At 45.7% G+C, this 23,516-nt stretch overlaps 10 protein-coding genes across 11 annotated transcripts; 4 read left to right on the top strand and 6 right to left on the bottom strand.

Moving 5' to 3' along the window:
- Positions 1–6,833: 6,833 nt before the first annotated feature.
- On the top strand, positions 6,834–7,721 carry LOC128731420 (uncharacterized). Its single transcript, XM_053824540.1, has 2 exons — positions 6,834–7,080; positions 7,164–7,721. The coding sequence occupies exons 1-2, from the start codon at positions 6,932–6,934 to the stop codon at positions 7,468–7,470; spliced, it is 456 nt and encodes a 151-aa protein (XP_053680515.1). The 5' UTR covers positions 6,834–6,931; the 3' UTR covers positions 7,471–7,721.
- Positions 7,722–7,924: 203 nt separating this feature from the next.
- Positions 7,925–9,729, top strand: LOC128731704 (RING-type E3 ubiquitin-protein ligase PPIL2). The gene is made up of 3 exons (XM_053824836.1): positions 7,925–7,956; positions 8,022–9,122; positions 9,276–9,729. Exons 1-3 carry the CDS (start codon positions 7,925–7,927, stop codon positions 9,727–9,729), a joined length of 1,587 nt encoding a protein of 528 aa, XP_053680811.1.
- A 72-nt stretch (positions 9,730–9,801) lies between these two features.
- Positions 9,802–10,482, bottom strand: LOC128729945 (mitochondrial translation release factor in rescue). The gene is made up of 2 exons (XM_053823104.1): positions 10,363–10,482; positions 9,802–10,297 (listed from the first exon to the last, which is right to left on the bottom strand). The coding sequence occupies exon 2, from the start codon at positions 10,243–10,245 to the stop codon at positions 9,802–9,804; it is 444 nt and encodes a 147-aa protein (XP_053679079.1). The 5' UTR covers positions 10,246–10,297; positions 10,363–10,482.
- LOC128731797 (MIEF1 upstream open reading frame protein) lies at positions 10,214–10,536 on the bottom strand. The gene is made up of 2 exons (XM_053824938.1): positions 10,363–10,536; positions 10,214–10,297 (listed from the first exon to the last, which is right to left on the bottom strand). The coding sequence occupies exons 1-2, from the start codon at positions 10,534–10,536 to the stop codon at positions 10,259–10,261; spliced, it is 213 nt and encodes a 70-aa protein (XP_053680913.1). The 3' UTR covers positions 10,214–10,258.
- Positions 10,537–10,936: 400 nt separating this feature from the next.
- Positions 10,937–11,347, bottom strand: LOC128729929 (histone H3.3A-like). Its single transcript, XM_053823102.1, has one exon. It carries the CDS (start codon positions 11,345–11,347, stop codon positions 10,937–10,939), a length of 411 nt encoding a protein of 136 aa, XP_053679077.1.
- A 1,129-nt stretch (positions 11,348–12,476) lies between these two features.
- On the bottom strand, positions 12,477–22,376 carry LOC128731573 (histone H3.3A-like). Of its 2 annotated transcripts, XM_053824704.1 has the most exons (2): positions 22,360–22,376; positions 12,477–12,888 (listed from the first exon to the last, which is right to left on the bottom strand). In XM_053824704.1, exons 1-2 carry the CDS (start codon positions 22,371–22,373, stop codon positions 12,477–12,479), a joined length of 426 nt encoding a protein of 141 aa, XP_053680679.1. In that variant the 5' UTR covers positions 22,374–22,376. The 2 variants fall into 2 exon arrangements, with proteins under 2 accessions (XP_053680679.1, XP_053680678.1); XM_053824703.1 differs by lacking the exon at positions 22,360–22,376 and having other exon boundaries at positions 12,477–12,939.
- Positions 14,736–15,110, bottom strand: LOC128731575 (histone H2A). Its single transcript, XM_053824706.1, has one exon. It carries the CDS (start codon positions 15,108–15,110, stop codon positions 14,736–14,738), a length of 375 nt encoding a protein of 124 aa, XP_053680681.1.
- LOC128731574 (histone H2B-like) lies at positions 15,371–16,197 on the top strand. Its single transcript, XM_053824705.1, has one exon. The coding sequence runs from the start codon at positions 15,446–15,448 to the stop codon at positions 15,818–15,820; it is 375 nt and encodes a 124-aa protein (XP_053680680.1). The 5' UTR covers positions 15,371–15,445; the 3' UTR covers positions 15,821–16,197.
- On the bottom strand, positions 16,411–21,355 carry LOC128720921 (membrane-bound transcription factor site-1 protease). Its single transcript, XM_053814622.1, has 4 exons — positions 20,939–21,355; positions 17,808–20,784; positions 17,418–17,744; positions 16,411–17,355 (listed from the first exon to the last, which is right to left on the bottom strand). The coding sequence occupies exons 1-4, from the start codon at positions 21,353–21,355 to the stop codon at positions 16,958–16,960; spliced, it is 4,119 nt and encodes a 1,372-aa protein (XP_053670597.1). The 3' UTR covers positions 16,411–16,957.
- Positions 22,377–22,460: 84 nt separating the features above from the next.
- LOC128731546 (H/ACA ribonucleoprotein complex subunit 2-like protein) lies at positions 22,461–23,410 on the top strand. Its single transcript, XM_053824671.1, has 3 exons — positions 22,461–22,702; positions 22,773–22,845; positions 22,919–23,410. The coding sequence occupies exons 1-3, from the start codon at positions 22,534–22,536 to the stop codon at positions 23,148–23,150; spliced, it is 474 nt and encodes a 157-aa protein (XP_053680646.1). The 5' UTR covers positions 22,461–22,533; the 3' UTR covers positions 23,151–23,410.
- The last annotated feature ends 106 nt before the right edge of the window (positions 23,411–23,516 follow it).

Here is a 23,516-nt window from a genome sequence, read left to right as displayed (position 1 = left end):
TCGACAACCCGCGACATCCCGGCTCGTTTCGCGGCCAACGACAGCGTGACGGGTTGCTTCCCTGTTCCGGTATCCTGGCATGAGCCGTTACTCCAACGCACTCGAGAATAATAGCAAACGCGACCGGCTCCGGATCGGTCGGTGCTAGAGCATGTAAATGTCACTTGCACGACACATGACACAAGCAAAAACACTATCACTCTCGGGGTCTAACACGCGTCATGCTAAAAAAAATGCCCGCAACGCTCGACAGAACTTAGAGATTAGAATATTCCATCGCAACAGCGCGCACACATACGCCTGTTCTGAAACGGGTTTCACAAGGCCACACCGTGTGCTATGACACCAGCACACTGGTACCGGTTGCATGGAGGCATTTCTCCTGTGCACTCGTGTGTCCGAGTGTCTGCTTCTTGAGGGGTGCATAGGAAATCATCCGATCCATTGCATTTTGCTGCACCAACCATGCGGTTTTTGAGAAAATAATAAACAACGGCGAGTCGATCGAACAAGTGTCAAAAACAGCTGACAATCCAACACAATCATGACGGTCGCCGTTTCGCCTGAACGCGGTAGTATCACGAGGTGCGGGATCACAGGGTCATTGGCCGTATTCCGTGACGTTTGCCCAATATTTCACCCCGTTGGGATGTGTAAAACGTAAGGCAGAAACCATCCGAATTCTCAGCGCACACAAAATCATTCAATCACACCACACACGTTCCTGATAAGCACCGTATTGGAAGCGGGCACCACACAACGAACGATAATCGTGAATTCGGAATTCGGTCTTGGCTGGGCAGGACCTAAAAGGTGACAAAAGCGCATCACTAACTAACCCGGGAGATTGTGGGAACAAACAGCAACGGCAACACGTAACAGACTCACAACGGGCCTGGGAAGGAAGCCAGCCGGATTCGGCGATGACAGCGAAACGGACGCTGCACCAAACACACAACTCACAACCAACGTACGCGCGGGCTCGAAGTGCTGAGAAGAACTGACGCACCCTAGCGAGAGCGAGATCCGCTGACGGTCTCGTGATACGATCGCGAGGCGAACGATCCTCACCTGAGCACACGCACACACTCGAGGGCGCACGCAATGCATTCAGACAGGGGCGCACAAAGAAGTGATCGCCGTTTGGCGGCTTTTGCCCGCCAACGGGTTACGCGAGAAAGAAAACAAATTCAACCGAAAAACCAGTCGCCGGCCGCGTGTTTCTAGCAAGGCAGTAGGGAGGTTTGCGAAAAGATCGTTTTACAGGGTTTTTACCTCCAAAAAGCAATCATGTTAGGATCAGAAAGACAACGTTCTAACGACAACGCATCTATGTGCCGAGATTAGCATCAACTAAGGAGGCAACTTATGGCAATTTTTAATGCACGTTTATGATCGACAATATGGAAGAAGCCCCCACCGAAGTCGACTGAAAACCCCTGCATCGTGAGCTAGGAGCTAGAGAGGGTCGCGCCCCAAGATCTCTCACTGAACAATGCTTCTCGCCCCACTGGACCCGAAGCGGTCGATTGCAGCCACGTACACTACCGTGGCCAAGCAAACAAACGTTAACGCCGCACTGTGGGTCGGTTTGTTAACATGCGGACATGCACCAAAAGCCGGGTGTTCCGCAGTGGGTTCCCCAAAAGGGTGGTTCTGTCATAGTTCTAATTATAATGGCATTACATTGAATTAAATCAGCATAACAGAAAAAGGGTATTTTCCTTATGCTAGGCCAACATGGCCACGTGTTGACAACATGAACAACGTCGCCTTGTAGCATATTTAAATTATAATAATTCAAAAGTACGCCAATATACTTTAACATGGATGTTATACATTTTTCCCTGTAATACACAACATCACTAATCAAACAAAACGAAAAAGCGATTCAAACTGGACAGATGACCTTCACCCCTAAATGGAAACGGATGAGCAATTTATCATATATTATTTAATTACAAACAAAAAACCACGTTGTGTGATTGTGATCATGCCAAATATAGGCAAATATGCAACATCAATGTCAATCAAAAAGAAATGGCTAAATGCACCTGAAAGTTTACCAGAAAAGTGTAAAAAAGCTAATAATTGTCTATCTGGATGTACATAATTTTATCGAGTTGAAAAAATGTGTGCTTAACAAGTTTTTGCTAGAAAAATGAAATAGTTCATCCCTAGAGCATCTAAAGATAAAGATATCATCTTACCTTTCACCTGCAAAGTCCCAGATACCTTAAAGTGATAATTACCGTGGACAGATGCCGAACCGGAGGATTGGCTGCATGCTAATTAAAGCGTTTTGCTTCTCGCTGAAGCCAAAATGATTGCTACTAAAAAAACTCCCTTTTCTACGTTCCAACATTTTTTTGTGAATAAAAAAAACTCCATCTCGTTCCTTGCTGTGAAGTGAAACGCAAGTAAGAGAGCACGTCTTGGGCGTTTCTTTTTCATTTCTTTAAGATATTGATCGTTTATGCACATTCGAAGCATAATTTGCAGTTGTATCCCAAATGACAGGGCACAGCTTCGTTATGTTTGAAGCGAGAAGCACATTTGAAAAAAAAATGGAACATTATTTCGAACAAGTTAGTAACATTGTATAGCTATAATCAACACATGCATTGAACCAAGCTTTCCAAACATGTTACGGCAAATTTGTGAACCGTTTCAAATCTGCTCGTGGAGTTCCGGCTCCCTGCTATCACTTCCCAGGGTTCGATGAGCTCGTTTCCCAAAGATCACACAGGTGAGCTTCGAAACTCGTTTTCGTCGAAAGATCCAGCCCTCATCATTCGAATAGCGCGGTGCTTTATCAAGATTTACAACAGGAATGTGAACGTTTAGCATACTACCTAAAAATCGGAGTGTATCTTCTTTCACCGCACCGTTTACATGTGTGAAAAAAACGGACAAAAATATTCAATATTACCAAATTCTTCAGTAAAAATATTTCCAACTATAGCTTGACAAATGCAAACCAAGTAATTATAGTCCCATTAGGATAGACAAAAGATAAAAGTGATAAATCTAAGGAAACAACTAACACGAAGTTCTCCCAAGATACCCGTTCTCAGATACTTTAGCGGAATAAATAATCTGAAAAAAATTCTCCGTAACCCTCTCCGAACTAAGGGAAGTTACTATTTGGCATCCGATGCCTGAACTTCCTACCGTTTATCCAAGCGAACGCCTGTTAGGTTAATTATTAGCTCTCCGAAGTGATAATTAATGGATTCGATCAGAGCGAAAGCAGTTAGCAAATAATTAGCGATGGTTGCATCCGTCGAAAACGTGAAATAAAAATGGTTCAAAGCTTGTTTTAATATGACTTTCAGGAAATATATATTGGAAAAGAAGTTAAAAGTACAATTTGATGTACGCTAACTTTAAAATACTGTTCAGCAAGAGAAATAGTTTGATGAAACAGAAGTTGTTGAAGCCCTATTAGTGATTCATGTTTATAACTCTCCTTGCATCAATAAAATGTAGCCAATAAACTTTGTGACTAGCCTAATTGAGCTCATGATTCAAAGCACAATATGCGCGTAGAGTAAATGATTCAAATAAATGATGAAATAATATGTGCCGCGATAAATTTCGCCTCAAATCCCGCTTCACAAGCATGGAAACCGAACAAACTAAACTACTCGACCACTGTACAAACGTCAATACATCCGGCCTTTATTACAACCGATACGGGAAGCGTACTATTAAGCGTAACCTTCAGTCTTTCATGGGGTGATTTTTATGATTTAGGATCGTAAAAAAATCTTGGCAACCGCATAGACGAAATGTTTATTGTTGAGTTGGACGCGCTTCCGCTAATTTTCTTTAGCATGGAACCTAATGTAATTTAATTTGCTAACTGTGTTTTCCTTTTGTGAAAATAAATTAAACACTTTTTCAAGTAAGCTTTTTCTTTGTTTTGTAGACAGATTATTCACTCCTGTGAACACCAGCATCTGCATAAAGTTCCGAATGGTATTTAATTAACAAATGCATCAATTTGTTAGGCTAATCCCACGAAGCCGATGCACTCAGAGGGTGACACCGAAAATTCCAGCAATATAGAAATACGTGAGGAAAATACTGATACCATGTGCGGAAGGTGTTCGCTTTTTCCCCTCACAAAACGATGACAAATGGACAATCGTAACTTCACATTAACCATTTTGTCCATTTCCAATCGCTGGTGGCTAGTGTTGCGACGAAAAGCTTTATGCAAACAAATTCTACATCGTTTCATGCTTCATTGCACGCATAATGTGTACACGCACGGAATGCACCGATGCTCATAGCAGTTTCCATCCTGGGTGTGTTGAATTATTTGTGAGGGGCACGTAAAGTTCGTTTCCTGGCTGCCAGCTGATCCAGCTAAGGCTTTACGTAGCTGCTCAAGCGTCAACTAGAAACGTTGGGCAGTGTGTAGAAAAAAATCGAACACAGCCCTCCCTTTTTTGTCCCTTTAATAGACCGCTAATGAACGCTCCCTCGGGAACGATCATGGCCCGGGGATGATGCCTGTTTGGTATTTTAATGATACGAGACCGCGCCGTGACTTGTGTGGTTTCAGGGCGGATCTTCAGGCGGAATGGTTTAAAGTGTCTTCATACAGACGCGTACATGATTGGACTGTAAATTTTCCTGCTCACTCCAGGAGCCTATCCTGTGCTGGTTCCTCGTAGCTGGTTAAGCACCACCAGCGGAACCAAACCAGACGAGCATTTCAAATGAGCCTCTTACTCTAACTGGCAGAGTTTCTCGGTATTATCAAGACATTTGTCTAATAAAAATAAAGTAAGCAAAGCTAGCAATAACCTACTCCTAACAGACTCCGATCGATCGACCTATATATTTCTATTAATTTCTTAGACATTCACATTCGTCCGTAGTTCCTATTAAAAAGAAATCAAAACTATAGCAACTAAGTTATGCAAATTAACAAACATTTTAGTTCTGCAAACGTTTGGAAGTTTTGATTACAGAAAGCAAATAAAAGCAATAGCATATTGTTTCTATCACAAAAGAAATTATATGTTCGTGTTTTGGCTATCAAACAAAAATGTCTCACAATGCTAAGACTAAACGAAGCTGAACCCATATAGGCATATCATTACCATCGTCTGTGCATTTCGCAGCATACGGGTTAAAACTTAGCATGAAATCCCTCGATGGCGCGTAAAACAACAGCAGAGGGAAAATAATGCACGCATATCGCGATGGAAGAAAGGAAAATAAAGTATAATAATACACTTTCATCGCACACACGATGTTTGGCGGGGTTTGCGTGGGGAGAGGGAAGCAACATTTGAGCAAATCTTGAGACAACCGCGAACGAGGCTAATGTTGTCGCAACAGGCGAAAGTGTGGCCGCGTTTGTTTTATTTGCCCCTCCTCGCAGGTCATCCGAAGACATGAAAAGGCCCAATGCACCAACATAAGCAAACCATCCTGCGAGAAACATAAATATGCTTCGCCCGATGCGGCACGGATGATGAATTGCATCAATTTTGGTGAGGGTGAGTAAAGAAAAAAAACAAACTAAATACATGATCTTCTCGTTCTTAACATGCCTCTTGAGATGAATGATAGAGAGGTTCCAGGATGCGGGATTGTAATCGAATCTAATAATGTAATTCGAGCCTCCTCCTAAAGGGTAGGTTGACGAAAACAAATTTGCTTCAAATCTAGACAATATAATTGTAGGAACAAGCAAAAATGTATGCAAAGAATTCATATGAAAAAAATTTGAAATTTGTGGAACATGTTGATAATCATGACATAAGCCCTACCTTTGAGAACGTGCTGGATTTTTCTGGAACCTTCTTTTAGGCTCCCGGTCCGATCATGTTCAAAAGGACGTTTCTGTGACAACAACAGGAAACGACGAACGCGCGTTTGTTTCGGCTGTTCCTTTCGATCAAACAGTCCCCACTCACACTATTGTATGAAAGCTTCACCAAAGGACCGAAAGCAGCTGTACGCGAGATGTGAAGATGAAAAAATATCCAGCAAACCAACTACAACAAAATTCCTTTTTTTTCCAAAACGTCCAAATAGGACATCTGTCGCTATACTAGCAAATGAATGTGAAGGATAATTACTTACTGAAAAACAGGTGCAATTAGCAAGCAGCGCGTCTGAAGACAGATTTTGCTAGTACGGCTGAGGATAAAACATAAGCGTAACCACAATTTTCACTCCCGAGAACAAGTTTGCCACCAGCTTAGCGTTTTAGCGATATTTCGCGCTTTTACTCGTTGAATCGACGCGCTTGACTGCTCGTTTATCCGTTCTGTAAGTACCGTTCTTTACCCCATCGAAATCGCGCCGAATATAACGTAAAGTTCCTCAATTAGAATTGAGTAAACGATTACACATTGTTAAATGGTATGCTTCACATAACCTCACCGTATGCTCCTTGATAGTTAATCCTTTTGTTCTTTAAACTCAGCACGTTGCTGATTTTGTGTGTCTCTAACTTTTGTTTATGCCGGCTGCCCGCAGTGACACTTACGCTAATGTGATATGTCGAAAGACACAAGAGCCGTCAAAATATCGCAGCAAAATTGCAGGTGGAACAAAAAGTTTTGCATTAAAATAATAATTATTTTCATCATCAAGCAAAGTCTTGTTTATAAATACTTAACTAAGATAAATATTCAGATATATTTTTCTTTTCATTTATTCAAATATCTAACAAACAAATAAGAGCAAGCAGATAATATTCAGCTAAATATTTAGGCATAACCAATGCAACCAGCCTACCCCTGGCATAAGTAAAAACTGACAGCTAGCCCAATTTTGTTTACCTCTGCTATAATCATTACACAACCGCAGACCTAGTGTTTCTTCTGAGCAAAAACCTGTGCTGGAAAAGCCGTAAATAGTCTATAAAGAAATCGCGTATCTGTAATAGAACGTCGAGATGACTGACACCACTTTGCCGATTGCCAATACGCTGCGCCTGCGACCATTGACCAAAGAAAACATCCTTTACTACTACTTTCCACTGAAAGGTATGCTCAGCTATGCAGCGCTGTCCGTCAACGTAATGAATCCGTCGATTGCGATCAAGTAAGTTTGTTACCATAAATAACCTCACTATTCCTGTCCAAGCCCCTATTCTCACTGTTTTACTTCCACTTGCCTCAAAACAGACTTTTGCCAAAGCGAGATGTAACCAACTTCCTGTTGCTTCATACGGTGCTCGGAACGACGCTGTTTATGTACAGCAGGCCGCATCTCAAAGCTGTGCCAACGAACAAGCGTGCCGCGTATAGCATCTGCGGATCCGTGCTGTTCAGTTTCGGATCGGTGTTGGTGTGGGCCGTCATCCGATCGGCCGTTCCCCGTAATCAGGGCCTTGCCACCGCACTGGGCTTGTCCTCGGGACTTCTAATGGCCAAGCTGGGCTATGACTACATGGAAAACAACGACAGTCAAGCGGTCGTAAAGAAGAACTAGGAGATTTGAGTTTTAGGAGTTATCTTTGCCCAACAATTCGTGTCGAGTGTTTTTCAAGCGGCCTGTATGGCACAACAAATTTGCTCGAACGAATGGACCACCTGCAATTGGCAAATTATGCTGCAAAAGTAATTAGTTTGAGCATACAAAATATACCAAGATTGTTGCTATTTCTATTATCTTAAAACAATGTGGCTTTTGTTTATTATTAAACTATGATATGGTTTTGCTCGATTCTAGATAGATTTGAAAATAAAGAAAATTAAAAAAATTAACCGTAATCAAAAATATGTTTCATGCAGAACGCAGCCAAATCCAAATTGAGCTACTTTTGGGTTGCTCAGAAACAGATGGTTGGTAAGCCACTGTTGACAATAGAAAAGGAAGAACATATTATAAACAAAACAGTCGCAGTTATATTTTTGTCCAATAACTTCACCACAATCGCATCAAAATGGGTAAAAAACAACATCAGAAGGATAAAATGTAAAATAAATAGTTTAACCGATCCTTGGTAGCAAGTTATACAATGTACTATTCATTCGTTCTAGGTACCTCACGTACACCGAGTGGTCTGAATTCTACGGAGGTCACAAACCGGACTCGGTGGAAAATGAACAGATAAAGTTCAAAAGATTGCCATTCGATCACTGTTGCCTATCGATGGTTCCTTTCGAACATCCGTACTGCGATAAGGATGGCAATGTGTTTGAATTGTCTGCAATCGTGGAGTTTTTGAAGAAATTCAAGGTGAACCCGGTAACGGGCGCCCCGCTGGATGGCAAGTCGTTACTCAAGCTGAACTTTACCAAAAACCACGAAGGCTTATACCACTGTCCCACGTTGTTTAAACCCTTCACGAAAAACTCCCACATTGTGGCCAACGGAAAGACGGGCAACGTGTTCTCGTGGGAAGCCATCGAGCAGCTTAACGTAAAGGCTAAAAACTGGAAGGATCTGCTGGACGATACACCTTTCCTGAGGAAAGATCTCATCACCATCCAGGATCCGGGAAGTTTGGATAAATTTAACATTTCCAGCTTCCATCACATTAAACAGAGGCTTCGTGTACCGACAGAGGAAGAGCTTGCAGAACGGAAAGACCCACAGGGACGCCTCAAAACGATTTCGGTCGAGACGAAGGAAATTTTGACCCAACTCGAAAAGGACTACAAGGCACCAGAGGAGCAAAAAGAGGAGCGCCAAGTGGCGGATAAGTTCAATGCGGCCCATTACTCAACTGGCGCGGTGGCCGCGTCGTTTACCTCCACCGCGATGGTGCCGGTTTCGAACCACGAGGCGGCCATCATCGACGACGACATCGTGCGGTATGAGCGGGTGAAAAAGAAGGGCTACGTGCGACTGCTGACAAACTACGGAGCGCTCAACCTGGAACTGTACTGCGAGCAGGTTCCGAAGACGTGCGAAAATTTCCTCAAGCACTGCCATAGTGGATACTACAATGGATGTCTATTTCATCGGTCGATCCGCAACTTCATGATCCAGGGTGGCGATCCAACCGGTGTCGGTAACGGCGGAACGTCGGCTTGGGGCAAAAAGTTTGCCGACGAAATCAAGCCCAATCTTTCACATTCTGGCCGAGGCATCCTGTCGATGGCCAACTCGGGTCCAAACACAAATGGATCGCAATTGTAAGTGCTAGTCCCATTGGCGTAATAATCCGCAATCCCAAGCTATACGAGACTTCCAAGCCGTTTGATTTTACGGGAACCTTGGAGCCGTTCTCTTATACATTTCTAGTAAGCCCTTACGTTTATGATACCCTTTGTGTCCTTCCAAAATAGCTTCATCACGTATCGTTCCTGCAAGCATCTGGACGGAAAGCACACTATCTTTGGAAAGCTGGTCGGAGGGCTCGAAATCCTTACGGAGATGGAACGCGTGGAAGTGGACAATCGTGATCGTCCGATCGAGAACATTTTCATCCAGCGAGCGCAAGTATTCGTCGATCCATTCCAGGAAGTGGACGAGCAGCTCGCCAAAGAGCGGGCCGAAGAACTGGAACGTATCCAGCGTGAAGCGGAAGAGAAGCGCAACAAAAATGTTGGTAAAAAATCCACCCAACCGCTGAAGGTTTTTCGCGCGGGCGTGGGAAAGTATCTAGATACAAACGTGACCAAGATCCTGCCGGATGTTAATGAAAAACCGGGCCCTAGCAATGCGGCAGAACCCTCGAAAGCGAAAAAACGTAAAACGGTCGTCGGAAGCGACGGTTTCGGTAATTTTAGCTCATGGTAAAAGTAGTAATAACTAGAATTAGGTACTATAAATCAAATAAACTAATTTAATATACACTACGTCAATGTGTGTTTAGCTAGCATTGTCAGACTCGTTCCCTCCAAATTCCCGCTCTTTCCAGGCTTTTTTCTTTGCCTGCAACTTCTGTTTCCGCCGAGCCGTTTCTGACTGTTTTTTGGCATCGATTCGCTGCTGTTGGGCGTCCACCGATTGGTCACCATTGTACAGCTGGTCCAGCTTGCTGACAAGAAGCTTTCTGGCCTCCCGCCTGTTCTCGAATAACGACCGAGAGGTGTGACACTGAACTACAATACCTGTTGGTTTGTGCGTCAGCACGACCTTGTTGTTGGTTTTGGCCACCGATTGTCCTCCCGGGCCGCTTCCCCGGACGAATGATTCCTCCAGATCAGCCTCCTGCAACACCGGTACCCGGCTGTCGTCGATCATTTTCGAGAGGGCACGCCAACCGGAATAGGGCATGTCTCGAAGGACATAGCGTCGCAACAGGGAAGCCATTTTGACGGCAAATCTACACCACGCGGGCGCGATTCAGTAACGCTAGTCCTCTCTAGAAGAATATCAATAAATTAAGCGTGGACAGTATTTAACTAAATCTTAAGGTTGGCCACATACCTTGAAACAAATGTCTATTTCTTTCGGATCGGTCAGGGACGCCCCCTGACGAAATTCGCGCCTAATTCGACTTAGGAAATATTCTTGATCCGTATATTGCAGCTGCGTCCCGTAGCGCAGCAAATCACGATACAAAGAAAGTACTAACCGTTTCGAGGCGGCCGGAGCACACATTTTACTATGCTAGTGCTGCGGTAGTCCCTGAACACGCACAACAAAACGATTACGCCGCTAAGCAAATGCAGTTGCGGCGTAACACTAGTGACGTTTCGTCACATGTGCTGAACATGTCAAAATTTATGGCTGCGTACTTGCTACGGCAGAAGAGTAGCTCATTTTCGTATTCTAACGCCTGCATTGCAAGCTCATGAGGGGCAATCAAGAAGAGAAAGAGAGAGGACAAAACCGACGCCAACTATGACTAACATGAAATTTCATGAATTGGCGCGCGATTAGCAGCATTATGATGACGCATCAGCAATTCTTTTTGTAATAACAATGAGTGGTCCTGAAAAGGACCGTTTGTTTTTTGAAGAATCGCACTCGATACGTAGTCAAGTCGGGCGGGAGAATCTTAGGCACGCTCTCCTCGGATGCGGCGGGCCAGCTGAATATCCTTGGGCATGATGGTGACGCGCTTGGCGTGGATGGCGCACAAGTTCGTGTCCTCGAACAAGCCTACCAAGTACGCCTCGCTAGCTTCCTGCAGGGCTGCCACTGCGGCACTTTGGAAGCGCAGATCAGTCTTGAAATCCTGCGCAATCTCACGCACCAACCGCTGGAAGGGCAGCTTGCGGATCAGCAACTCCGTCGACTTTTGGTAACGACGGATTTCTCGCAGGGCCACCGTTCCTGGACGGTAACGGTGAGGCTTCTTCACGCCTCCGGTGGATGGTGCACTCTTACGAGCAGCCTTCGTGGCCAGCTGCTTGCGAGGGGCCTTTCCTCCGGTCGACTTACGGGCAGTTTGCTTGGTACGGGCCATTTCTTAGATGGTTGTATAACGATAACTTCACTGAGAGCAACGCGAGCGATGTGATCACTTCGAGGTTCACTGAGCAATTAAAAAAAAATGAGCCAAAACGCCTGTTTTTATAGATTTACGTCGGACATGCTTGTGTCAGAGTGTTAGTGTAAGTAAGAAATTTATTTTTTGATGCATGCGTAGGAAAAGTCATGTACTCGTCCAGTGTGTCATTTGTATCTTTATTCAAGGATACAGAATATTTTGCGAGTTTTCTTATAGACACTTGTTTACCATTAAATGACGTTTTGGTAGATCATTTAATCACCAATTTAAACAGTGAAGCAGTGTTCAAAGGGGTTTTATGGATTATTAAACATTTAGTACGTTAAAAAAAAATATAAAATCAAGCTAAAGGTTGCTTTCCCCTGATTCTGCAAATGGTTCAAACATGCGTTGGTATTTGTTTTATGGCGATCATATTTGTTAAGGATAACAAAATCTAATTATCCTGCTCAACAAAACATTATTATTATATTCTATTTTATTTTATTTTATTTTATTTAACGCCTTCCTGATATCAACGAAATTGATGCTTTCTGACTTACAACTGCAATGAATTTCAGAACGATGCAGTGAGAAAATGATTCACTGTTCACTTCAATTGTTTCGTTTTTTTTCAAGGATCGTAATTTATTAAATGACTGTCACCTACTAAAATTTATCTAAAAACAAACCCTTATACAATTCTATTAGTCTGAAATGACTATCGAATAACTGCATCCAAAGAAAATCTTATAGATCTATCCTAGTCTAGCAAGAAAATCCCACAAGCTCCTTGTTTATACTCCGCTGACGGAATTGGCGCGGGTTTTTCAGGCTTGTGGCGTCCTTTTTTTCAAAACTCGTCGAAACTTCATCAAACAGACGCGAATACAAACAAATCGACCGAATAATCAGGTTTGTTCAAATGAATTAAATCGCCACTACCTCCCACTCCCTTTTGAATGAAGAATTACAAAAACTCAAAACGCATAAATAATTCATTTTAAGAACATTTATTTGTAGTCCTGAAAAGGACCGTTTGTTTTTCGTTTCGTAATGCGTGGGATGTTTTCGACTCGAGCTCGGTTTTTTTTTTTGTTGGAGCTTAGGCACGCTCTCCTCGGATGCGGCGGGCCAGCTGAATGTCCTTGGGCATGATGGTGACGCGCTTGGCATGGATGGCGCACAAGTTCGTATCCTCGAACAAGCCTACCAAGTACGCCTCGCTAGCTTCCTGCAGGGCTGCCACTGCGGCACTTTGGAAGCGCAGATCAGTCTTGAAATCCTGCGCAATCTCACGCACCAACCGCTGGAAGGGCAGCTTGCGGATCAGCAACTCCGTCGACTTTTGGTAACGACGGATTTCTCGCAGGGCCACCGTTCCTGGACGGTAACGGTGAGGCTTCTTCACGCCTCCGGTCGAGGGTGCACTCTTACGTGCAGCCTTCGTGGCCAGCTGCTTTCGTGGAGCCTTTCCTCCGGTCGACTTACGGGCGGTTTGCTTAGTACGGGCCATCCTTACTGCTTGATCTTACCGGAATCAATCAAAAACTTCACAATTCCGTAGACAAAATCAAACTGATAGCTGGTCTAACCCTGATAGATGGTTTTATGCTGTGGGAATGAAGGGTCGTCCTTGAGCAGGATACGGGCAACAGATTACAGGCTCTAGGGTACAGATGCGCCAATCGAGAAAGGACATTCGCATCCCACGTCCTTTCTCGCTTTAGTGGCCTGCTTCGGTTGCCAAGGCAACAGCTGTCCCTTCCTCGCAAATGTTGCCAGAAGTTTCTGGATCACTGACGCCCTACCCTCTCTTGATGAAGCAAAAGAACCACCCTAAAACTAAGCGCTACGTGCAGTTGGTCATGCAAGGGCTAAACCCTTACCCGTAAGGGCCAGAAAGAGATGTGAAACGAGAAGTTGGGCTATAACCATCTACGAATGATCTCGAACAGGCCTACAAGGAACTAATACAACATTTCAAGGTATAATCTTATCGTTCTTTCTAGAACCAAAATGCATACTATATGCAGTTTTGTTTTGTTAAATCATGTAGGCAAAAAAATAGTGCAATATTTACAACGAATGTGCAGGTTTTAGGTCTCTTTTGAAGGGCTACCTATCTAATCGAACTCCCATCAAAGGGGTAGGGGGTTCAAACGGGTAAATTTATTTTCCCCTAACTTAAACAATGTTAAGTGGTCAGGGAGGCGTCGTACCCCATCCCATCTTTAAACCGAACATTCAAGGACAGCGTGTTGAAATAAAGTACAGTTCCGTAAAAAGGATCATGACTTATGCATTGCATTTTTCACAACGGTATTGTAATAGCGTTGACGTCTTTCAAAAGTGAATGTGCTAATTGTCTATGCAGCATAGCAAATGCATTCTTAAAAGTTATTTTTTTTTGCAAATTTGCTTGATGTTCCCATAATAAATTAGATGGGTGAGAGAATGATTCACTGCAATATTTTTATTTTACATTTATTAGAAGCTTTGACATGTTGACCACGTGTCCATTGGGCATGGCTTGCTTGGCATTCAGTTAAGGCAGAAATTGTGGTTGGAAAATTGGAGCTTAGGATACCAGACGTTAAGGAACGTTTTATTGATTGATTTGATATACCAATCTTAGGTTAAATATCTATCTTTACGGACAAACTAACCCGAATTTCTGTGATTGCTTTCTAACACCATAACGAATCGTGTTTTAGATGCATTTAAAAAAAGGATCGTTTTGGCTGCCATTGCACCCACGTGCACGTGCGCTATAGTATTTTTTTGTCAATGCGGTTTTTAGGTAAAAAAGTAATAAACACCATTGTGTTACATGTCCTTAATTATTAAAAAAATCAAACATTTTCATACGTCTGTCCGTTACACATTACACTGTTATTTCTGCAGCATGTTTTGACATTTCCAAAACAGCACGAGTAACCCACTCCTGCACCCGACATTGTAAACACGATGATGCATTCTGTTTGTGTCTCATCGCTTGCCAATCATCTGTTCGTCATCTCTTTGGATTGTCTCGTTCGCTTTCTAGTCATCCCTTTCGTTTCTGTCCCATTTTTGTCTAATGAACATGCTAATATTAAAAATATATTCATACATGACGAATCCATAGCTGTATATAGTTGATTATATCACAAATTATCCCCTCGCCCCCCTTAAAACCCTAAGAGAAAAGTAATGCGTAACAACATAGCGAATGCGTAATTCTTTTAAAGAAATCATTCCGTCGCCCTGACAAGGGCGTTTGTTTTTTTCGTAATCCGGTGTCGAAGGTCTGGGCATGTTCCAACGTTTGCATAAACGAGACGCCGTCCACGGGCTCACAACATCTACGCTTTCTCTTTGCTTAAGCCTTCTTTTCCGTCTTTTTCGGCAGCAGCACGGCCTGGATGTTGGGCAAGACACCACCTTGGGCGATGGTCACACCCGAGAGCAGCTTGTTCAACTCCTCGTCGTTACGGATGGCCAGCTGCAGATGGCGAGGGATGATACGCGTCTTCTTGTTATCGCGAGCGGCATTTCCGGCCAACTCTAGCACTTCAGCGGCCAGGTACTCCATGACGGCGGCCAGATACACCGGTGCTCCGGCACCGACGCGCTCGGCATAGTTACCCTTGCGAAGCAGACGATGGATACGGCCAACCGGAAACTGCAATCCGGCGCGGTTCGAACGGGACTTTGCCTTTCCCTTAACTTTTCCTCCCTTGCCACGTCCGGACATGATGATATTCGCGGTTTTGGTGAAAATTAAACGTTATTCACGAATGTTAATCGACACACGGTACGTGCTTCTCGTGCAATGGCTAAGAACGTTTTGACATATGAAAAATTTCCGATTTTTCGTTTTATGACGCGGCGTGTGTCGTTTCGCACTCAGTGGGCGTGGCTTCTGTTGGCAGTTGTTTTGTGTGCGATTGAGGCCTCGGATCCATATATAAGCAAAAAATCGAAATTTTGACTCATTCGAAAAAGTTACCTCAAAGCAGTAAGACTGTGCGTAGTGAAGTGAAAACCAAGTTGTACTAGTTACTCTGCTTAATCGTATCAAGTGAAAAGATGGCACCGAAAATGAGTGGAAAAGCGGCCAAGAAGTCGGGAAAAGCCCAGAAAAACATCTCCAAGTCCGACAAGAAGAAGAAGAAGAAGACCCGCAAGGAGAGCTACGCCATTTACATTTACAAAGTGCTCAAGCAGGTCCATCCGGACACCGGCATCTCATCGAAGGCGATGAGTATTATGAACAGCTTTGTGAACGACATCTTTGAGCGGATTGCGGCCGAAGCATCCCGGTTGGCCCATTACAACAAGCGGTCCACCATCACGTCCCGCGAGATCCAGACCGCGGTGCGATTGCTGCTGCCGGGCGAGTTGGCCAAGCACGCCGTCTCGGAAGGCACCAAGGCCGTGACGAAGTACACTAGCTCCAAGTAAACAACACAACTCCCCCCACCACAAATCCGCTGCGGAGAGGATGCTGGCAGAGGGATGCAGCACTACAACAGTATCACCCGTGAACTCACGAAATTTCGTCGCTCGGCTTTTGAGACACTTCCGTCAGCTGATGTTGTGCGCGGATTGTTCCGGTACAGGCAGCTGTTGTTGCGGATTCAGGACAAACAAGGATCGAGCGATGGATGGTATACCGGAAGGTGCAAGGAAGTCACCCGAGCACTACGAACTAAAAACACTATTAGTTAATAAGATATAGAAAATAAGCTATTTTCTCGAACTCATTTTATGCGCCAGATAACCTTATATTATATTGGAACAATTGCTAAAATGCTGGAATAAATCAAAGTGATGTATATATAAAACATAAACAATCTTATCATTTTTGCTCTACGGGGAAAGGAAATGGGATAATTCGATCTCAACGGCAGTAGAATAATGGGTAAAAGTAAGCAATCCAGTTGGAATCTTGTTAGATTATTTTCAAAATTTATTGACCGGGAATAAAGTAACCCAGCTTAGTAACCAATTTCTTTCAATAACACAAAACCACACACCTTTGCTAAACGGATGCCATTTTCTTTATCAAAAAAATACAAAAATATTTTTTCGTTTTATTTCGTGTACTCCTGCCCAGCCTGCCGCAGCTTCCTAATGCATGGGCGAAAGGACATTATGATTTGTGATCTTTCATTCACACTGTACACGGTAGGACCTCTTCGTGTTATATGCTATTCTTACGCATTATTAAATCCCTTATTCTGCCTAACACTTCCCTGTTATAACATACAAAACTCCCCGCCGAGAACGGACTCTTTTTTCTAAATTACCGTAAATGAAGCATCACTTGCGCAAAATACGCAAAAACAGCGCTCTCTAGGAGCAAGGATCGTTGTGGGATAAAAATGAGCGTGGGATGAGTCGCCTATCGCATAGCTGAGGTGGGTGAAAAAGCACGGCCTAACTAAACAGCTAGCTTACACAAGATTTCCTTATCCTAGGTTTTTGTTTGCTTCCCTTTGGGGAGTCTTTTGTCCGCCGGGTGTCAGGACACCAGCGCGCACTGTGTTTTGGTATAGCCGTAAGGATGAAACAAAACAATAACGACGCCCCGTTCCGTTAGAAGCCAACTTTCTTAAGGACATAATGGAGTCGCCGCTTGATCGTGAGGCCTTTCGATTTGCGCACCCAGTTAAGCAGCGCAAGCAGGACGAAAAGGCCCAACGCCAGGACGCCCTTAGAATCGAGAAGTCTTTGTAGGGTACCGCTGGCCACCGGACTCGTTCCGTGCGCATGGCCATCCCCTCGCCCGACCGTGTAGTAATCGGGTTCCTCGCTTGCGCCCACCAACGGGATGATTTTAACGCCAACTGCCATCGGAGTGCCAGCCGTCGGTGGTGCTCCCGAGGGTCCATTGAACCCGTTCGGTGGTGCGTTGGGTGGGATTTTGTCCGTTTTTTTGTTGCGCCACCCAGGCACGTCTAGTTCGTCGTTGGCACCAAGCGGAGCGTTACCACCTGCGGAAAATCAGTTTAATTAATCGACCATTCAAAGTGAAACGCGTCCAGAAGAGCTATACCTTTTTGACTTTCCAACCTACGTCCTCGGCTGCTGTAGACAAGATCGTTACCGATCAGGGGCAACATCGGTTGGGGAGGTCCTTGCTTCAGTTGGCGTTGCTGAACCACTGGAAGTTGCTGTTGTTGCTGCTGTTGGATGAGCAACCGTTCGTTCGGATCGATTCCGGTTCCCAACGTGGACATATTAAGCGTGATCGGATGCTCCCAGTGTAACCGTTGGCACACCGGTAGTGGCCGCTTCTCACCCGTCGTCGTGTGTGGGACGAGTACCTTCGAGTAAAGGTGCAGATTATTGTTCGGCATTCGCTGGGGCATCTTCACGAGATCTACGGAGAGAAGCAACGACATTGAGCGTAAGCAGTGACAAGATGGCAAAAAGATCCGCTTACCTTCAATTTGATCCGTTTTCCGGCTAACATTAAGCTCACGCAGCAAACTCGTGACATGCGCCGTCATCGTGTACTCGAGCAGTGAATCCAACAACCAAAAGCACGGTTTCTCCAAATGCGTCGAATCCAGGCAATTCGAATCACCGTACAGCGCGATCCTTCCACTGGGTGGTTCCTTCGAACGGGCGGTAGTGGTGTGATTTTGCACTCGACCACCTTTCGTCCTTTCCCGAAGCAGCTGCCCTAAATCATCCGCTTCCCGATCGTCTTCCGGCAATGCGTCCTCTCCAGCATCTACCCGATTTCCGGCCGGATCTACGTCACGATTAAACTCACCACCCTCGTTCGGAACTTCGTCGTCTTCGTCAACGTTTCCACCCGCACTGAGCAGGATGCGCTTGTTAAGGATCGCATCCCGATTGATCCGCCCGTCAACGGTGTCCTCTTCTTCTTCTCTCTCCTCGGCCGCCTCGTTGGGTGGTTCGTCTAGGGATGCCATCACAAGACCACCAGCGGCACCATCCGGGTTTGGTGTGGCCGGTTGTAACTTCGCGTACATCCGCCGATCCGTTTGCAGCATCCCGAGAATGGCGGTTCGTGTACGGACCTTCGATCGCGGCTCATCCGGTTGCGTGATGGCCAGTCCCTCATCCAACAGATCCCGCTCGACCAGAATCGTACCTTCTCCCGTTGGCCACCGCACAATGTTAGCCCCGGAAGCGTAATACATCCGGTGGTCCCGCATATCGAAGTACCCATCCGCGACACGATCTCCCAGTCCGATGCCGAAGCCACGCAACAGCTCATTGAGAGCCGGCACATTAGCACCTCCCGTGTCCGGCATCCACCATTGGCGGGTGTTTTCGTCGTAAAACTTAATCCTCCTCATGACGGACGTGTTGTACCAGTCAGCGAACACGATCACACCTAGCGATCGCTCAAGCACGTCATCCCTCAGTTTGGTGATTTCCGCCGGGAAGAATTCCTCCTCCGGATCGACGATAAGTAGTGTGCCGTAGTGAGACGCGTTGAAGCACGTGTACGGCGCACCGAGCACTTCCACGTAGTAACCCGCGTTCCGCAGGTGCGTGTACATGTCGCGGAAGTTCGTGTGCACGTGATCCGCCCGCCAATCAAGCGGGTCAGACTTGATCTTAAGATTATCCCTCGGAAGATATCCCGGCGGATACCTCAGACTGTGATACTGATCCCACAGGATACGTTTTTGACGTGGTGGCTGCGGGATGATGCGCACCTTGATAGCGAAGCTGACCGTTCCGTTGCGAGGTTCACGCTCGTTTCCACCACCACCGGCTGGGCTTTGTACCGTGAGGGTAATGTGACCCTGTGCGATACCTTCAAACGCGCGACCTGCCTCGTTCACGCTGATGTGAATCGCCATCCAACCGGACCAGGGCCACAACTGTTCCGAGTAGCTGATGGATACGTTCAGCAGTTCACCGTGTTCGTTGCTGTACGGATGCCAGGTTGGTCGGTTGATGACTCGCCCAATCACACCCATCCCGTTCAGGATGGTAACGTTCGCTATGACCGGCATAGCGCTGTAGTACAGACTTTGCGTCGTGTACGGCCACATGTAATCCTCGGTGAAGTCGAGATACGCCGGTGAAAGCGTCACACGTGGTCGGTACGCTGCCAGCGCCTTCATGCTACGCAGGATGTTCAGCTTTCCGTGGCCTTGCTCAAACATGTTGTTGTCCGGAAGCCGCTGTGCGCCTTCGATCAGGGCTTGCTTCATCGAAGCCGGGTTCAAATCGATGTCCGGTCGGTCGAGTATTCCACTCGCAATCAGCGTAACCGCTCCGGCCACCATCGGTGAGGCAACAGAGGTCCCCGAGAGTGACTTACAACCCCCGTTCAAGTTGCTTCCCTTCACCTGGCTGCCGTATGTGACGACGTCGGGTTTGAGACGGCCATACCCGCCCGGCAGCTCCCACGTGGTCATACCACGTGAGCTAAACTTGGCAATGTTATCCGCGTAATCCATGCCACCAACACCGATTACGTCCATCTGGTCACCCGGGTTGTTGAGCGTACCGTACAACGGTCCATCGTTCCCGATCGCCGATACCATGATGACGCGGTTCGCCGACAACTCCAGCACCTTGTCCACGAACGGCTGATCAAGGAAGTCCGGCCCACCGATGCTTAGGTTCAGCACGTTGATTTTCTTCAAAATCGCGTAGTTAAACGCGTCCAGGAACCAGGACGTGTAAGACACCTGGTTATTGGTGAACACGCGGAAGATGTGCAGCTCGGCGTCCGGTGCGAATCCGAGGCACTCCTTCGACGACGCAATGATCCCGGCCACGAATGTCCCGTGACTGACTCCGTCATCGAGCGTCTTTTCGTTCGTCCAATTAGTGCGCTCTTTGATGCGCTTAAAGTGAGGGTGTGATTTGGCCAGTCCGGTGTCGAACACGGCCACTTTTACGCCGCTTCCCGTGATGCCCATGCCCCACAGGACATCCGCTTTAAGGAGGGCAGTAATCTGTCGCGGAATCGCGCGAAGCAATCTCCGGTTGGAGTGCCGATTAGGAGATTGCGGATGTGGTGGTGGCGGTGGCGGAGAAGGCGCTGAATCGCCTGATGATGCCGGGAAACCCTCTTCCGTGGTTAAACGGCGCCGTTGGATAAACTCAACGAAATCGTTTGTTTCGGGATCGTCCCAATCGAGCTCGGATTCAGCCTCCGGCTGTTCTTCTTCCATCATCTCCTCATCGGTATCTTTATCAACGGGCAGGTCATCGTTGGTATCGTTTTGCCGCACTGGGACGTACTTTAGCGTCCGGTGAACAATCCGCTGTGGAGATATGCTTTTGATGGATGGATGCGAGCGCAGCAGCGATAGGCCATCGTCCGCGAATTCGATCGCTTCTTCGAGTGTCAGGACGTCGAAATCGCTCGGAAAATCCTGGGCCGGATTGTTCCGTGGCAATATGCGCCATTTTTGTACCTACGAAAAAAATAAAAGCAAACGATAATGTGAATTCCGTTGCAAGGGACATGAGACGGTTGCTTTTATCTAAAAGTTAACGGTCGTTATCTAACAATGCACTTTGATAAGCATACTCTAAGTATGCTTCTCGCTGTCTGCTCCGTTTTCTCACCTTCGAACCGTTCAAGGCGGATTGTATGAAGGCTTCCCGCTCTCTCGGTTTATAGTAGCCATTGAACAGTACTATGTACTCATTTTGGACGATGTTGGTGGAAAAATCGACCACCACCCGGTACCCTCGGCTCGTCGTCGATGGTCCGTGGTCGGTGCTATTACTATCACAGCATGGTTTGGCCGTGGATGCCCGCGAAGATCCGTTCGCGCGTTCCAAAGACCCATTATATCTTAACGCATCACCCGCGACATCTTCGATTGGGTTCGAAGGGCTATTTACGCCCGGTTGATTCTGGTGGGAGGTGGAGCTATTATTAGTACCAGGCGACACATTGGCACTGACGGTCAGCAGCAGAAACAGCAAGGACAATGCGAACGAGGGTGCTGGGGTTCGCTTGTCGAGGCGTATTCTCATCTTCTCGCGAAACCGCCCTGTTTGGCGGTTCGGAGTCGAATTCGGCCAGCTAGTAAACAACAACAGTCGATTTTTTGCTACTACTCGCGGCCACCATTTAACAGTGCGTGTGGGATACGTGTTTGCCACGAACGGGAATTCATTGGGGGAAATTTCGCTTCCGGAGCGGCTGGACGGTGAAACCGTGTTGGTTTACGTGCTTCTTCTCGTTTTACTATGGCCGAGAGTGACCGAGCAAATACACCAATTTGTAGATTTCCGATGAGACGGCGTTCCAGCTTATGGGACTACATTTTCCACCAACCGGAACTTTCACTTCACTCCCGGATGTATTGCGATTGCAGGTGGGTGTTATGTATCGTTGTAAAAACTCTGTTCCAACGGAATGTCTGTCTACGATCTACGGCGATAAGAATCGCGTACGTCACGGGTCCCCTAGATTTCTGAGCCGATAGGAATGGCTGTTATGTATGGTTCGCGATATGTTCGCTACGCATCAGATACAGTTTCCGCGTTCATCGTCATCGCAATCTTGCACCGTAATCTGCACCAATCACTAGGAAATAGTACGCGTCTTACTAGCACTGTCTTTTCTAGCAATTCTCTTTCACGCACATGCACTAGAGGTTAGGAAGTTTTTCCTGTATTTGGTAGTAATAACTTTATGCATTTTCTTTCTTCGCTGCGTACCACCAAAGTGCAGGTTCGATCTTTTTGCGAATATGCTGCTTTTTGTTTGTTTTTTCACGAAAACAAGTTCCCGACGACTAGGCTGTGCGAGCGAACGAGAGAAGAAACTGACAGTAGATGTCATTTCTATCACGGGACGGGAATCGGCCTAATTTGAAATCACTTTTAAAGCCCAAAGATTTATTAATGAACTGAAGAAGTAGCTCCTTAATAAAAAAATAGTTTATCTTAAATCAAGTAAGTGAGTAAATTAATTTCCGCTTTTCTTCTTTTTAAGACTCTAGTACAATTTATTTCAAACCGCTAACGTGAACAATGCTGCCAACATAACGAGCAATCAAGGTTATGTTGTCAAATGAAGCTTGTGTATTTATTGTACGTCAAAAAGTATAAAAAGTACCGCGATCAACACGTGCAGGCATCGTTCTCGCCACATTTACCGGTCGAAATCCGTTTTTTAGTGTAAATCACAGTGCGCATTACCTACCATGGGTAAAATTAAGGCTGAAAAGGATCAACCCAGTGAAGATGCCGATGTTTCCGTCGCCGTCAAAGAAGAGGACACATACGATGATAAGTTGAAAAACGCTAGTGCTATCGCCCAGCCAATGGCATCGAAGAAATTGACCAAAAAGATTCATAAACTCATCGAAAAAGGTTAGTAAATGAACTAATATGCTGGGTTTTTGTTGCATTGCGATGGTAATTGGTTTTGGTAATATTCTAGCATCTAAGCAGAAAACTTTCCTCCGCAACGGTCTGAAGGACGTTCAGATACGCCTACGTAAAGGAGAAACGGGGTAAGCATTCTTCGGTGGAACCGTTCGCAATGCTGGCTTTTTCCAATAACCGCTACTTGTGTACTTCCCTTAGACTTGTTGTCTTCGCGGGCGATGTGACGCCGATTGAAATCATGTGCCACCTGCCGGCAGTGTGTGAGGAGAAAAATATTCCCTACTGCTACGCACCCAGCCGCAAGGATCTCGGGGCAGCGATGGGGGTGAAGCGAGGCACGGTAGCGATGTTGATCCGCGAGCACCCAGACTATAAGGAATTGTACGATAAACTAAAGGAAGAGTTTTCCACCCTTCCCGTACCTTCGTAGTCAATTTTAGGCCCGTGTCGGTTGTGCACGTTAAGATACCATTGAATTGATTGCAGGAGAATTGTTCTGTGAATTTTTTGCGAATTATATTTTTTGAATTCAGTGGATGAATTTGATGAACTATGATACTTTCTTTCGGTTTTATACATCGAAAGCAGCGGAAGCGTCAATGTCGAGTTCAAAGACAGCCAGGTTTATTAAGTTAGCTACTACCGATTAGTACACATAAATTTGCCTATCGAAAAAAAAAACAACAATAAACCTTCCATGTAAAAACTTCTCCGTAGTATTTTATGCTTCAAATTTAAATGGAACATATTTCAAGGACGAATAAGTTAATATTTTTTTAGCTGCCAACGAGAAAAT

The sequence above is a fragment of the Anopheles nili genome, chromosome 2, assembly GCF_943737925.1.
Source record: "Anopheles nili chromosome 2, idAnoNiliSN_F5_01, whole genome shotgun sequence".
Lineage (NCBI taxonomy): Eukaryota > Metazoa > Arthropoda > Insecta > Diptera > Culicidae > Anopheles > Anopheles nili.
Note: the sequence above shows the minus strand (reverse complement) of the source record. Positions and strands in the feature narration are given on the sequence as shown.